This window comes from Nematolebias whitei, chromosome 15 (assembly GCF_014905685.2).
Source record: "Nematolebias whitei isolate Nwh7 chromosome 15, NemWhi1, whole genome shotgun sequence".
In the NCBI taxonomy this organism is placed as follows: Eukaryota; Metazoa; Chordata; class Actinopteri; order Cyprinodontiformes; family Rivulidae; genus Nematolebias; species Nematolebias whitei.
The window spans coordinates 32,430,574-32,446,699 of record NC_056512.1 but is presented as its reverse complement, the minus strand read 5'-3'; the positions used below and the strand labels follow the sequence as shown (position 1 = coordinate 32,446,699).

General features: G+C 36.0%; 3 protein-coding genes across 3 annotated transcripts in view; 1 reads left to right on the top strand and 2 right to left on the bottom strand.

Annotated features, from left to right (window-relative positions):
- cant1a (calcium activated nucleotidase 1a) overlaps positions 1–16,126 on the bottom strand; it is an 865,245-nt gene that overhangs the window by 629,936 nt on the left and 219,183 nt on the right. The gene's annotated exons all lie outside the window — the stretch shown is intronic.
- med9 (mediator complex subunit 9) lies at positions 8,204–10,140 on the top strand. The gene is made up of 2 exons (XM_037689019.1): positions 8,204–8,315; positions 9,758–10,140. The coding sequence occupies exons 1-2, from the start codon at positions 8,233–8,235 to the stop codon at positions 9,975–9,977; spliced, it is 303 nt and encodes a 100-aa protein (XP_037544947.1). The 5' UTR covers positions 8,204–8,232; the 3' UTR covers positions 9,978–10,140.
- On the bottom strand, positions 11,204–12,241 carry LOC119421665 (dexamethasone-induced Ras-related protein 1). The gene is made up of 2 exons (XM_037689012.1): positions 11,885–12,241; positions 11,204–11,800 (listed from the first exon to the last, which is right to left on the bottom strand). The coding sequence occupies exons 1-2, from the start codon at positions 12,153–12,155 to the stop codon at positions 11,277–11,279; spliced, it is 795 nt and encodes a 264-aa protein (XP_037544940.1). The 5' UTR covers positions 12,156–12,241; the 3' UTR covers positions 11,204–11,276.

Sequence of the window (16,126 nt, the reverse complement as noted above, 5' to 3'; positions counted from 1 at the left end):
TCAGTTTGTGTCAGCCATGAAAACCGTTCATGTTTTTCATTAATGCACAAATCATTATGTTTATGAGCTCTTTGTGCAGGTATGTTGTGTGGTGGATGTAATCTAAAACCTGTGCATTAAATTTGAGCAGCTGCACAAACTCTCAGACACATTAGAACTGAAGGAGTGACGCTTCTTGATTGCTCAGTTTAATGCTGCCACCTAGTGTCTGTTACATGTATGGACACGGATTCAAAGGTAAAGTGAATATTCTGTGTGGAAAAAAAGAAATAACGTTTGAAAATGCTGCCAATTTACATTCTTACAAGGACAAATGAAAAAACAACAACAATTGTCAGTCTGAGAATTTTATTTTATTTATTTATTTATTTATTTTTTTGGGGGGGTGGGGGGTAATGGGAAGAACTAAAAATGTACCCTTAATAAAGGAAACAATCTAGAACTTGTCCTTATATTACTTTTGGTTGTGGGAGTAAATTAAGTCAACCAGGAAAAGGGTCCTGGTTCGTCCCAGTCTATGCCCCCTCTCTCCTGGCTCCCCATCCAGCCTCTAAACGACAGAGATCCAGAAGATCCCAAAAATTAGGAGGTCAAAATATCTGTCTAATCCTGTACAGAGGACTATGGGGGTGCCATTGATACAGTTCCACAGTCAAAAATTAACAGCAATATTGCCTTTCATGAGAATTTTTTTTTCAAAGTCATATTTTCACCATGTTATTCATACATTCATAAATGTAATAATTCCAAACTACATATTTAATTTACAAGCTAAATATTTAGTTTACAAACTAAATACTTAACTTGAAATCAATTCAGTTTATTTATATAGTGCCAAATCACAACAAAGTTGTCTCAGGGCACTGAACAGGAACATTCACATACATTAAAAAGACAATTAGCAAAGTTCTCTATCTAAGGAATCCAGCAGACAAGTTGAATCTTGGCTTCGTTGCAGTCTCCCATCCTGAGCAAGCACAGTGGCAACAGTGGAAAGGAAAAACTCCCTTTTAAAAGGAAGAAACCTAGCATAACTAAGAGACAGCTCAGGAAACCCAAGCCAAACCTGACTATAGGATTTAGCAAAAAAGAAAGTTTTAAGTCTAGTTTTAAAACTGGACAATGTGTCAGCCTCATGGACAGAGATTGGAAGTTGGTTCCACAAGAGAGGAGTCTGATAACTGAAGGATCTGCCTCCCATTCTGTTTTTATAAATTCTAGGAACCACAAGTAAACCTGCAGCCTGAGAGCGAAGTGCTCTGTTAGGAAAATATGTAACAATAAGATATGTAATATATGATGGAGCTAGGTTGTTGAGAGCTTTGTAGGTTAGAAGTAGGATTTTGAATTAAATTCTGGACATGACAGGGAGCCAGTGGAGAGAAGCTAAAACTGGAGAGATATGATCTCTCCTACTAACTCCAGTTAAGACTCTGGCAGCAGCAGTTTGGATCAACTGAAGACTTTTTAAAGACGTAGTTGGACACCCAGATAATAAACCATTGCAATAGTCCAGTCTAGATGTAACAAATGCATGGACCAGTTTTTCTGCATCATTTTTAGATAAGATGTTTCTAATTTTAGTGATTTACGCAGGTGGAAGAAGGCGGTTCTAGTAACATTTTTAATGTGGGGAATAAAAGACATGTCCTGATCAAAAATAACACCAAGATATTTAACATTAGAGCTGGAGGCCAGATTAATTCCATCTAAGGAGAAAGACTGAAAAATTAATTCCTGAGGTGCTCAGGTCCAAAAACCGAAACCTCAAGTAACTTGCAAGTTAAATATTTAATTAGCAAGCTAAATATTTAGTTTACAAGCTAAATGTTTACATCCAAGATAAATGCTTTATTTACAAACTAAATATTTAACATGCAAATTAAATATTTAGTTAGCAAATTAAATGTTTATTTTGAAAATTAAATGTTTAGTTTGGAAAATAGATGTTTAGGTCCAAGATAAATATTTAGTTAGCAAATAAAATTTTTATTTTGCAAATTAAATATTTAGCTTTGAAAATAAATATTTAGGTCTGAGCTAAGCATTTCCATCCATCCATTATCTTTTACCCGCATCTTCAATTTTGAGTCACAGGGTGAGCTAAGTAAGTAGTTAGCAAATTAAATATTTATTTTAGGAATTAAATATTTAGCTTAGAAATTAAATGTTTAGTTTAGAACTTAAACATATAGCTTGGACAATAAATATTTAGTTTGTAAATTAAATGTTTGGATTTGAAAATAAATGTATTTAATTTAAACATAAATATTTAGTTCACTAACTAAATATTTAACTTGCAATTTAAATTTAGTTTGTAAATTAAACATTTATCTTGGACATAAACATTTAGTTTGTAAACTAAATATTTAGTGTGGAGCTAAATGCTTAGCTTGCTAAATAACTATTTAACTTGCAAGTTAAGTATTTAGTTTGTAAACTAAATATTTCGCTTTTAACTTAAATATTTATTTTGGAACTATGGCATTTATAAATGTATGAATTACATGGCGAAAATATCACTTTGAAACAAAATAACTTTTTTTTTCTTATGAAAGGCTAAATAAACCAAAATATTGCTGTTAATTTTTGACTGTACTTTACAAACGCATGAGGACATCTTGCCACAACTGTATTACAACTACAATTAAAATGCAGTTTTATTTCGAAAACATATTTCCTTTTGTGTCCATGGTCTAACGTGTTCGAGAGAGCCAAACCAGACAGACCTGTGCAAACAGTGAGCTCAATACTTTATGAATTGGTGGCTCTAGGAAAGAGTCATGGTTGTAACAGGATAACAGCTGTTTTGAGTTCTTACCTGCAGCTTTAGCCGACAACTAAGACCACACTGATTACTATTATTTATTTCAAACAACATCTAATTTCCTGGTTTAAATCTTTAAAGAAAAGAGAAGAAAAGAAAAGAAAATGTTTCAGTGATTTTTCACTTGGGGGCAGTGTAAACCTGACAGAATAATTTACTGGTAGTTTTTGCTTGTTTGTTTGGTTTGGTTTGTTTTAGGTTCAGTTGTTCATTTCTTTTTAGTTGAAAAATAAAATAAAATGCTAAAACATTTTTTAACTTGTTAAGTTTAGTTAAAAAATGTACAAAATGTTTATATTTCCCCTTTTTTCATTCATTCAACCTTTACTTATACAGGTTAGTCTCATTGCAGACACATTCTTCTCCTTTCTGGCAAACGTTTATTTATTTATTTGTTTATTTATTATTTTTTATGTGAAAATAAAGAATCTAATGTTTGACAGTAAATGCGGAGTTATTAAAAAAGGTGATATATCAGCGTTTAAATGTTCGTTTCATGGTTGTATTTGCTAAGCAAATGTATGAAACAAGTTCAAATCTGTAAGTTTAACTCCTCAAAGCACAACAGAAAAAAAATAGACCCCTCAAGCGTCAGTCAGATGAAAATAATCTGTTGTCTAAAGAGTTCTTTAGAGATTTGTCTGTGTTGCTCTTACAACAAGTGAACAGCCTTCATCAGATTTCTTTAGTCCTTCAGTTGTTATCAACATCCTCTCAAAATGATTTTGTTTGTCTTGCAGATCGTGCAGAAAAAAGGGAAAATCCAATAAACATAAAATATTTAACAGTTACATCATCTTTCAGTTTATTTATTTATTTATTTCAAGCACACAAAAATGCAAAAGTTTGTTGACGTCACTAATTGATCAGAGTAATGGCTTCTTGATAAAATGTACGACTCCGTTGCAGTCATAATCTGAAATGTGCACAAAAGAGGCCTGTTGAAGATCACGAGATGTTGAGAGCTTCACAAGTTTGAGCTTCAGAAAACAGAAGTACAAGGATCTAAAAAAGTTTAATATGGTCATTTAAAAAACAAAACAAAGCAAAACAACAACAAAAAATGTAGAAACGTTTCGTCTTTCATCCGAAAGACTTCCTCAGCCTCTTCCTCAGACTGGGGAAGTCTTTCGGATGAAAGACGAAACGTTTCTACATTTTTTGTTGTTGTTTTGCTTTGTTTTGTTTTTTGAATGTCCAGAGGACCAGTTTTAACTTTTTTTTAGATTTTTCTACCTGGATTATTGAGCATGCATCAGGATAAGTACAAGGAAATTATAATTATTAAGTGCTGAATCATAATTTAATATTAGCCTAGCCACTTCTAAACACAATCTGCATAAGACTGAACACATCTCTCCATTGGTTTGACTGTCAGAAACCATAAATGAAGATAAATTTAAAATTTGCTCTCAATGTATACATTGTCAAAGTATCGGTATACAACTATACATTAAAACAATAAATGTATGTACCAGTATACTCCAAAAGATTTAGATAGATCAGGATAATAAGTGAAATATGCTATGTTTGTCTTTTGAATTACATTGTGATACTAAAATGAAAGTTGCTGCAGAAAGATCTCAAAGTGACCAAACAGGAAGTGGATTCAGTGTGATGGTTTTATCGCTGACTGAACTCAAAACACGGAGCAACAGTTGCAGACAGTCGTTGTTTTGACTGCTTCCTTCCACAGGGCATTTATTTATGTATGTATTTATTTGCAGAATGCCCTTCTTTATGCAACCTTGGATTTGCAGCTTCAGAATGACAAGCCTGCAGCACTGCCCACTGAGCTACTGAAGCCTCCAGCAAGAGTTGCAAATAATGAACTTTTGATTTATGATTCCTGTCTTGCACACAGAAGATTTCATAAACACATTAACCCAAATTGAAATGACCGGAAAGCATTGTTTAACAAACAAACATAACAACTGATTAGAGCTGAACGTACTTAATGACCTATTTCATGCGTTGCTCTTTCCACAAAGCTGAGGATGTATTTGAGAAAATGACATCACTTGTTCCAAAAAGAAGCTGTCTAATTTCTGGGTTGTCGAATGTTTTTGAAATATGCAAAAAACGAGAGAGAGAGAAAGGGAGAGAGTGAAATATGGGTTTAAATGTCGTTCAGCTTCGTTCACAGCATCTTTCATATAGAGAAAAGTGCTAATATTAGACATCAGATCAGCAGTGAGGACATCAGCATCTTGCTATCTACTAGAGATGCTGGGCCATGACCCAGCTATTAGAACCTCTCTGCTACCCTTTAACCCAAAGGATGGGTGGAGAAAAGCGAGTCACTCTGGGAGGACTGTGTTTGGGTTCAAACTGAAGTCTCCTAAAGTCAAGCCAGGCCAATAAGTGTTGCTTGTTAGTCATAAGGTTTTCTCTGAGCTGCGTGTGGGGTGAGTTCCAGGAAGATACAAGTGCTTCATTTTGGTCCATGCTTAGGAATTTCCATTCAAGGCTGGAAATATGATGGAAATAAATATAAAATTGGTGGTTGGGTTTGTTGACAAAAAAATAAATAAAATAAAATCAGAAAGAAAATTGTAAAGAACTGAAAAAAGTAAATCAATAACTGCAGGCTTCAAATGCTTTTAAACTATTTAATGTACCTTAGGTGCTTCGGTAAGAACAGAGACTGAGAAGGAGACATCATGCGTTCATCGCAGGACATAAAAGCAACCGATTAAAATCAGTCAACTTCACAAAACAACTTTGTAACTTCTTCAGTTATTGTTTTGGGATGAGCCAACAAGTATAAAATAGTCAGACCTTCAGAGTTAGCAAGGAACAGGAAAAAAAGCAGTTTAAAAAAATATATAAATTCATAAATAAATCGTCCCTAATGTCATGAACAAACAAAACATTCTGCTTTACAGAATCCTTGCTCACTGAAACGTTCTGCAGTTTCAGCATCTATAATGGAAATCAAGTAAATCAATTACATCATTAACCTAAATGTCAGTCCTTTTCACTTTATTCTATTTTTATTTTCATTAATTGTGGTTTCTGTGAACTTTCAGTGTCTAAATTAATAAATCAATTTATTCACTGTAATTTACTTATTGATTTGACTTTTTGCAATTTTACAATAAGGAAAAAAATACATACCTTAAATCTTATATTATTCTATAAACTGAATACAGTCTTTGTAAAGTTTACATTTTTATCTTTAGGGAAAGTGTTTAAGAGATTTTTTTTTTATATGAGTCCTCTCTACAAATCACTATGTATGAGGCGAAAAATATATTTCTCAGTTCATCCCTTATATCTTATTACTGTTTTTCTTTTATAATTTATACTTTTGTTAGCTGTAATTTGGACCCTGTGTACATAGTTTCACTCCAACACATGTGATGAGAATTACAGTAAAGAATCATTGACCTTGACCTTGAAAAACAGCCTGGTACTAATCAGGTACTTTTATGGTAGGGACCAGGATCATGTATTGTTGTATACTGCTACTATTGCAAGTATTGTCAAATCCATTGCAATTGACATTTTAACTAAACTAATCGATCACAGGGTCACATAGAGACAAATAATCATTTATGCTCTCACCATGGGACAGTTTAGAGTGGCCAGTTAACCTAACATGCATGTTTTTGGTCTGTGGGAGGGAGCCGGAGTACCCGGAGAAAATCCATGCATGCACGGAGAGAACATATAAACTCCACCCAGAGAGGTCACAGGCTAGGGTGCAATCCTGAAGCGTACGCGCTGAGAAGCAGCAGCTCTACTAACTGTGCCACCATGCTGCCCTTCATTTATTGATTGTGAAGTGATTTATCCATTATAATGTCAAGTTTCAGTGTTTTATCCTCAAGTCATCTGGAAACTGAGGCCCATCAAACACAATCAACTCAAATACTCTGTTGGAAACAACATAGCCAATGTGAATTAGCAGTAAGCTGCAGATTTAAGTCCTGACTCACTGTAGCTACTTTTAATTAGACATCCAAGCCTGTATGGTGATATTCTCACCTTTATGTTGGCTAATGAGGGTTTGTCCCTATGGTGTTCATCAGGTGGCTAATGATGAGGTTGTGGGGATCAAGTGTTGAATATATATCTGTGAAAAAAGGCCCATAGGTCACACAGATTTACAGATCAATGAAATCCTAAGAGATATGAGCCATGCCCATGATAATATCAGCCAGTAACACAGAGGGCTGTTTATAAAGAAAGTTCTGTTCACTTCTTACATTTAATTAATTCATTTATTATTTTGTGAGCAGAGCATGTCATTTTTCACAGTTTTCATAATAAAAGGCTCAAACACCAAATAGTCTTGTAAAATTGTAAAGCTTTAAGTGAGGATAGAAGCACCGAGGTCTAACATCTTGGACATTTGGGTGAAAGCTGGGAAAAGCACAGCTAAAGCTTACTCACATGATGATGCAAACAGAGTTACTATTTATGTGCATGTTAGCAGCTACATTTGTTAATTTTGGTTTCTTTTGGGCCTGTTTCATTTTTATCCAACAATAATGTAACGTAAAAATAAATAAATAAATAAAAGAAAAAAGAAACTATACTCTCACACAGGCACATGACCTGAATGCTACACTCCAGTGATTTGTATATGACGCATTGTCTTCCATTAGATCGTATCTTTGGACACAAATGTTTACATAAGTTGTCATGTGTCACTTTTCATGCATGCCATGTGTCTACTATAGACACAGTAGACTGACTTTAGATGGAAGTACCTCAGGTTGCCAAGAAACAGAATGTAGAGCATTTCAGCTAGGTCAGGTGTGTTTGCTCTGTGTGTTAACAGGTCGTTGTTGACCTAATTTAAGTGAAATATAGGCTATCATTCAAACAATAATAATATAAATTATCTGCAATGTTGAGCTAAGTGAGAAAAACTAAAATAATTGCACATCATAAGATAGGCTGCAAGGTCTCTCAGAAAGAAAGAAAAAAAAAGTTTTTTATCAAGCTCCTGCAGTTACATTTAAAGATCACTTACAACATTTGGGCACAAGTGGAAAAAAAAAAGCTCTAATTTTTAGGTAATTTATTACTCATGCAAATGTTATTATACACATTTTTATAAACTTCGGATTTTTCATTGTGACATAAAACTGTGGAAGTAGAGTACTTTAGCACTACCAAGTTACCTAAGCAGTTTTTTTGAACATCTAATAGAATAAAATGTAGCCTATAACTTGAAAAAATGATAATATTAATGCCAAACCTGTAATCCTATAATAATATATTGTCACAATTAAAACACAGATTTATTTATTTTTTGAAACTAAAACATAATGTTCTCTTGGTGAAACTGAGCAATTTTCCTTTTAATTTCAAGTCATTAGGAAATCTGAAAATGTGATGTCATCAGACAGAGGCGTGACGTAAAAGATCTGCGCCGCGGAACGCAAAGAATGATGGCGGTGGCTCAACCAAAGCTCGAGAAGGAAACCGAAGATTGTTCTTTGTTGCCTTCAGTTCATGATATTATAAAATGGTAAGAGCTTGGTCGGTGTCGTGTGCGTGTTGCCTCTGCGTATGTATTTACGGTTTAATCTTTATTTTGTGCAGAAAGTTTCTATACGTGTTTATATGTTAGCTAAAGCTAACCGAGAAGTACTGAAGTGTAGGGTTGCCAAACTGTCCCTGTAGCAAACAAACCAAAAAGTCCTGTTATTGAAACTTCAAAAGAGTTCTTTGTTTTCGTATTTTTAAGATTCAATACAACTTCATTTGTGAATGATGATAATAACAAAAGGTCGCGATTCTCGTTAGGCTACGGTTTCCCACAGTGTGGCAGGCCGTTGTAACATATAATCATATCCAATTCTTTTTTTTTTTTAGAGTTCAGGAAACTATTTCTGCTTGTCAAGATGACGTTCTTAAAAGTCAAAGTTGGAAAAAATATGTATAAAGTGCTATTCCTATAATGGCAAGTTACAAGATCTTTACGATTTAGATTTATTACGAAAAATGAAATTGTAATAATTCTTACAAACTTAAGTGGCTGTTTTAACATTGATTGTCTGCACAGGATATGCAAAATAGACAGTCAAATCGTTTTTTTTTTTTTTTTAAATCTTAAATAAATAACATTGCAGATACCCAGAAAAGCTTTCTATTTGCCATCAACATGTCAGATGTTTTGAATATTATTCCTGGACAAAATATTTCATTATATCCAGTTATGTATGCTGGACTCAACTCCAGATATCCACAAGTTCATTCTTCCTGTCTGTATTAAAGTTGTGGATTGAGGGACAAAAATTATATATATATATATATATATATATATATAGTTAAATTTAAGAATTGTGATTATTTGTTCTATTTTATGCTGTAAATTAGAATTTGTGTCAAAATAACATTTGATGGGTATCTAAAACATACATTTTTTTTATTTAATTACTATAATAAAATGCCTGTGTATTTTTTCGGACAAAGGTGCATTGAAAGAACTGTATATGTACACCCTTTTAAAAAATTGTGCTCAAATCAATAAAATAACTTGTATAAGGTTGCTGAAAACCCAGTGTGTCAATATGTCATTAAAAATAAATGCTGTGATTCGTACATAAACACATTTGTGATATTTTAGAAGTTATCTTTTTTTTTTTTTGCTTTGTCAAGAACAAAAAAGTTGTAATTATACAAATTCCCATCACCTAAAATACAAATTTACCAAATTTCTGTGTTTAATTATTTTTTTGTTTTCTTAAATTGATATGCATGTGCATGTCTGAATTGCTGAGGTTGTTTCATTTTCCTCAATCTTTTGCACTTTGTTTTGATGTTTTGTTTTGTCTCAAATTTAGTATTATGAAGAAATACCTTATTTACTTTTTTGAAAATGTAAACCCAATGTTTGAAGTCTAAAATAAGGATATTAAGGTAGTTTTGTGTGTGTGTGTGTTTCACATATTTCTTTATCTTTTAAAGCATGGACAAAGACAGCCAGGATGTCCATCAGGAGCTGGCAAAGCTGAAGGCAAAGATCCAGGAGGCTCGGGAGCAGATCTCCAACATGCCGGGGATTGACAGCAGTCCACAGGAGCAGCAGCAGCAGCTGACCACACTGAGAGAGCAGGTCCGCACCAAGAACCAGCTGCTGCAGAAATACAAAAGCCTCTGCATGTTTGATGTGCCCAAAGCATCATGAGGCTGAAGACTGCTGCGATGACCAAGGACTTCATCATTACCAATACAAACACAGACACAAGATGGACATTAACTAAAAAGGGGCAGGTTTATCTTTCAGCTGCATTGAACTGAGATGTTTTTGAACATCTGGTATTTTTTTTTTGTTGATATTTCATAAGAGTGGGAATTAAGTTATGTGGTGATTACTGTACTTCTTGTAAATTTTGTAAATAAATCCCTTTTTTAAATAACTTTATCCTGTGTGTTTTTGTAAAATATTCATATGCTGCATTTTTTTTTTCTGCAAAGTGTTGAAGAATGTCAATTTAAAGCTTTAAAAATGAAAACAAAATAGACAGAATTTTCCATTTTAGGTCCGTACATTTAGTTCCATAAGTTTGTTTGTCCATTGCTTTTTCCCCCCATAACTTTTTCCTGGTGTGTCGGGGTTAATTCATTTAGTATATTTTTGTTCTGTCTGATGATTTCAGTCGTTTTTACTGTAACAAAACTAAAAGGCCCATCATCTCATCAAATTATTTTTTTTTACATACAGTCAGCCTTTCTTCCAAAATAAACCAGTTCTGCTTCTGAAACTAGTTGACGTTTTCTGAATGATTTGGATTGAGTTTGAATGAAATCCAATCAAATGATTTACTTTGAAACAGTTTTTCCAATAACTTTCTATTTTTTAAATCATATAATGGTCTTTAAAAAGTCTTAAAATTTAAACTAATACTGAAATGTGTAGAAACTGTTTTGAATCATGGTAAAATAAGGCACAAACAAAACTTTAGTTAAAAGTGCGGACAGGGACTAAAAAGGGTGGGCGTCTTATATTGTAGCTTTTTATCTGTGTCCTGATGCAACTCATGCATTTGATCAAGTGAATATTTCTCTGCAGAGAATTCATGCTCAGATGATGTGCATGTTTTCCTGTGTTTATATATTTTTTTTACTGTATGTGTGAATGAAAGGAAATACCAGAGGAGGACAGGTTAGAAAAGTAGCAAGTGTTTTATTTTCTCATTATGCAAAAAAACAAGGATATAATAATAAATACACACAATTCAGTTTGATCATTCTGCAACAAACATTCAAGTTTCACACTGTCTGAGAATAAAGGCTGAATGTAAACATTCTCTTCAACGCTGCTCTCAGAAAACCCACTTAAAAACACATTTACAGCAATTTCAGAGCAACTTCTGCACCACGTTTTAGATCCTGTTCGGATCTCTACAGGTTTTTTTGGTCTCGTGTTTCCAGGCTGGCTGCAACAGTTCAGTCTTAGAGGGAAAAGGGCTTTTGCAGCCATCTGTCAGCAGATGATGCAGCCTCTCTCTTTGGCCTGGCTGCCTCCTATCGCCTTCTCTTTGATGTACATCAGGTCGCTGTGCACGCTGGGTCTGCGCGCGAGCGGCGCCACGATCCCGTACGCGTTCCCGTCCTTGAACTTCTTGTTTCTGAAGGACTTTCTGTGCAGGACGTCGCAGTACTGCAGGGACACCTTGCAGTGGCGGTCGGGACTCATCTCGTTGGGCAGCTTGGCCATGGTGAAGAGAGTCTGAAACATCTGGTCCACGTTCGTGTTCTTCTTGGCGGAGATCTCAAAGTACGCGCAGTGCTCGTCCCCGCCGACCAGCTGCTCGATCTCCTCGTCCTGCACCTCCCGGTAAAAGTCCCTGTCGCACTTGTTGCCGCAGATGACGAGCGGAACGTCCACGTTCTCCTTGGTTTTGTTGCGCAAACACGACTTGGTCTCGTGGATCTGGCGCTTGAGGCGCTGCACCTCCTGGAAGGAGTCTCTGTTGTCCAGGCTGAACACCAAGATGAACACATCACCTGGGGAAGCAGAAGAGGTTTTAATATGAGACATGATCAGTGTAAAGCTGCCTATACTTCCACTTTAAAGTTTCAAAAACTCACCTGTGAGAATGGAAAGCCTCCTCATGGCGGGGAAAGGATGGTTTCCAGATGTGTCAAGGATGTCCAGCTGGTAAACGTCCCCCCTGATGCTGTAAAACTTCCTGTGAAAGTCCTCAATAGTAGGTGTGTACTGGTCATCGAATCTCTCGTTGAGGAATCGAGAGATGATGGCTGACTTTCCAACTTTTGTGGAGCCCAGGATCACCATCCGGTGGCAGTTCTTTGCCGGAATGTCGAACTCGTTCTCTGACGTAGACATTTTCTTAATCATAGTTTCACCCAGATTCGGCAGGCGGTCGTTTCAAACCCCGCTCCCTCCAAAAAGGTGGTGTTTCCAAAAAGCTTTGACTTCGCTCTGTGAATGAAGCTGCACTGGATCCGTCCGGGCATTTATAGGAGGAGTTTGGCCGCGCCTCCAAATGCGTCATGCGTCACGGTGCAGCGCCGTCAGGGAGCAGAGAGCACGACCCAAAACCAGCATGTTTCTGAGGATGTTTGTGTGCGTCAGCTCTGTCCACCCCTCTTCAGAGTGAAACCAGGAAGATGCAAGCTTTTGTTTTCACATGTACTGTGCATGTTGCCCGTTCGCCACTAATTGCATCACGGGAAAACTCTTGGTTCATTTGGGGTTCACTGAATACACAAAAGAACTTGAAGAGCTCGAGTTCCACTAAGTAAAGACCTTGAAGGAATGCATATTGCCCACCACCTTTAACACCACAGTTTAAGGCTAAGATTTCTTTTTGAGAAATGACAAAACATATTTGGTCAAACTTTGAAAACAACACCTCTAATAAGATATTACTTCTCAGTTGCAACCACTCTAAATTGTAGTCACCCTTCAGTCAATTCAATTCACTTCATTTATAAAGTGCCAAGTCGCAACAGAAGACATCTCAGGGCACTGATCAGAAACATCTATACATAAAAATAATAATTTAGCACTATTTATCTGAGGAGCAGACTCTAACTTTGTCGCAGAACTCTCATCTTGCGCAAGCATGAAGACGACAGTGGAAAGAAAAAAACTCCCTCATGAGGAAGAAACCTTTAGCAGAAGCAGGCTCAAGACAAGCGGCCATCTGCTTCAACCGGCTGGGTTTGAGAGGAATAGATACACAATGGCAGGTCGAGAATCACATGTTAAGATAGAAATAGTATCAGCTGAAAACTATTCAATTTTAACAATTCAATTAAGGAAATTAGGTCAATTTGTCCACCAGTAGTCTAAGCTTAAGGCAGCATAAGTTAACCTTAATTATAGGATTTATCAAAAAGGAAAGGAAAACTGGACAATGTGTCAGCCTTATAGACAGAAACTGGAAGTTGGGTCCACAAGAGATCTTCCTCCCATTCTGCTTTGGAAACTCTAGGAACCACAAGTAAGCCTGCAGTCCGTAAGCAAAGTGCTCTGTTAGAAAAATATGGAACAGTAAGATCTTGAATATAAAAGATGGAGCTAGGTTGTTGAGAGCTTTGTAGGTTAGAAGTAAGATTTTTAATTTAGTTCTGGACTTGACAGGGAGCCAATGGAGAGAAACTAAAACTGGAGTGAGATGGTCTCTCCTACTAACTCCTACTAACTCCAGTTAAGACTCTGGCAGCAGCATTTTGGATTAACAGGAGACTTTTTAAAGAGGTATTTAAAACCATTGTTTAATGTTTTCTAAGGTCAGCTGGCTGTGGCATCCATCCTGAACTCCAAAAATTGATTAGATTTATACATAATTTTCTGACAGCTGAATATATCTTATAATAATAATAATCTTTTGATAAAATGCTTTGCTAACATGACAGACAAAAACAGGCACAAACATCATTGCCTCTTGCCTTAAGTCTTTTTTTTTTTTTTATTAAATTTGACATGCACTGAATCCTCAAAATCACTTGACCAGCAACAAAAACCTCTTGCATCAACTAGAAGCACATGCAGCACAAAGAAAAAGCCTTTGTGCACAAAAGCTTTACTTTATTTCTTCGGTCATCAGTAATGAGTAAACAGACTTTTAGTGGAAAGCAGGCAGCTGGAAAAAGAAAGATGCCCCCCCCCCCGACACACACACACACACACAACAAACATAACACTGTTTTTTTTTTTTTAAGTCCTCACAGCTTTGTGTGGCATCACCATTACGTTTGCTGATTTTGTTACAGGTTAGACAAAATGTATGAATGGAAGCAATCAAGCTTTAAACGTCACAATGAAAACAAAAAAAAAAAAAAGGAGAAAGAAACCAACAAGTGAAGTCCAGCTGCTTGGAGCTGCGTCCTGCAAGCCTCTCAATCCAATTTATATCGACTTTCTCATATGGCCTATTAATTAAAGCAGCCCAAGATAGAGCCTGCAGCTTGTGACTCACACTCCGCTCATCCACTTGGCCATTTTAAGCACTTATCACCTCTCACCTGTCCTCTCACCTGTGAATCAGTTTGAAGAAGGGAAATATAGCAACTAAAGGAGCAAGTCTTAAATATAATTTGTGTCACTCATGCTGCCACATCTGACACATGATTCATTTCTCTCCTCTTTAGAAGATTTCGATGGCCACATTAATCAGCACTTGGTGTTTTTTTTTTTTTTTTCCCAACTTGTATGCAGTTCTTAAGGTTTAGGAGCATAAACATGTAAATATTAAAGAGTTTAGTGTTAGATTTAGTTTAGGGTGTGCTCCGTTTTCATCAATTAGACGTTAATTTAAATCAGTATATTCACTCGGTTTACAAACTTGCACAATATTTTAATTAATGACTTAAAGCAAACTTCATCAAGGTTCAGATCATTGATTTTGTTCATAATTATTATTAAGTGAGCCTTTCTATTTTAGCTATCCTTTTAATAAGACAAATAAATAATGATGCACAGTGCACAATAAGCGCACGTCTGACACAAGCCCGGCCATATGTCTCTGTATTTACCTGCATACCATGTAAAACCACAGACTTGCTGTTGACCGTTTTTAGCCCTCTGTGGGGCAACATGTTGAAATCAGATAGGTGTACTTAAGCCAGGTCGTGTAAAGCTGCAGAGAAGGTTTTGTGTAACATGGGTGGAGAGAATCTGTTCTGCACCTTTGGCTGATTGGGCAGCAACTAAACCAGCGTGTTCCCAGGGTTGCATAAAACATAACGTGCAGCAGGAGACTGTAAAGGTATAAAGGGTACAACAAATAAATTGTCTGCAGGAAAACATATCCTTGTGTATATTTTTTGTTGTTTTCAAATGGTGTGTTCTACTTTTAATTACAGTTTGTGACCTGTAGAGAAGGTCACTGAGGATTTGTTTATAAGAACACCACTAACTTATATGAAGTTTGTGCAATAATCGGTGCAACAATTGAAAGCACATTTTCAGCTTAAACCAATATTTGGTGCATCATTTATTTTCTGATAACAGCTGACACAGAACTGGTCTTAGATGTGAAATGGCAGAGCGTTACTTGCTTAAAGGAAAAAGAAACATCAACATTTTTATCACAACTTTTTTTTTTTTAAGGTTCCCTTTGAAAAGTACACAGACCCTGCAGCTCTGCTTAAAACCAGGTCAGGGTGAGTCCAAGAAAACAGTGCACGCCTGAGTATGTTGTGTTCTCAGGCTCAGCCTCCGAGTGTGTCAGTTAGCAGCTCGTTCTGTTAGATGGATGGACCTCGGCACACACACGCCGTCCTGGCAACACGACCTTCAGCAGAGTAAACACGCTGGTGGCAGCTCACTCTCACTACGGACTAGTATACACATTGATTTACTTATCAGCCATGTTTGCCCTCAGCAATTTTAAGGAGCATTAAAAAAAAAGCCTTTAAAATTACGTTCAAGTGTGAGAATAGAACAATTTACAGCTGAAAAAACATCTTGATTGTCTCCAAGTTACATCATTTGTGCCTGTAAGGAGCACAATGTTGTTAGTCTAACAAACAGAAATGTCGTTTAGCTTTAAAATAGATATTCCAGAAATAGTTCCGTTTTTAGTAACATGTCACCAAACCTGCGCGGTTGTGACAGCAGCTCACACATTTACTGTCAGGAGTGTGTTACATTTTAAACACCTAATTGGTTGGTGAGAAATCTAACAGTTAACAAGAACATAAACTCATGTGGGGTTTCAATATGTTATACAGAATTTATTTAATGTGACTATTGTTCTTTATGGTGCATTCTTCAGATACAAGCTGAAGGTTTTTTTCAACTGTGATCAACAAGTTATTAATACATACACACACACACACATACACAGCCCACCCCCA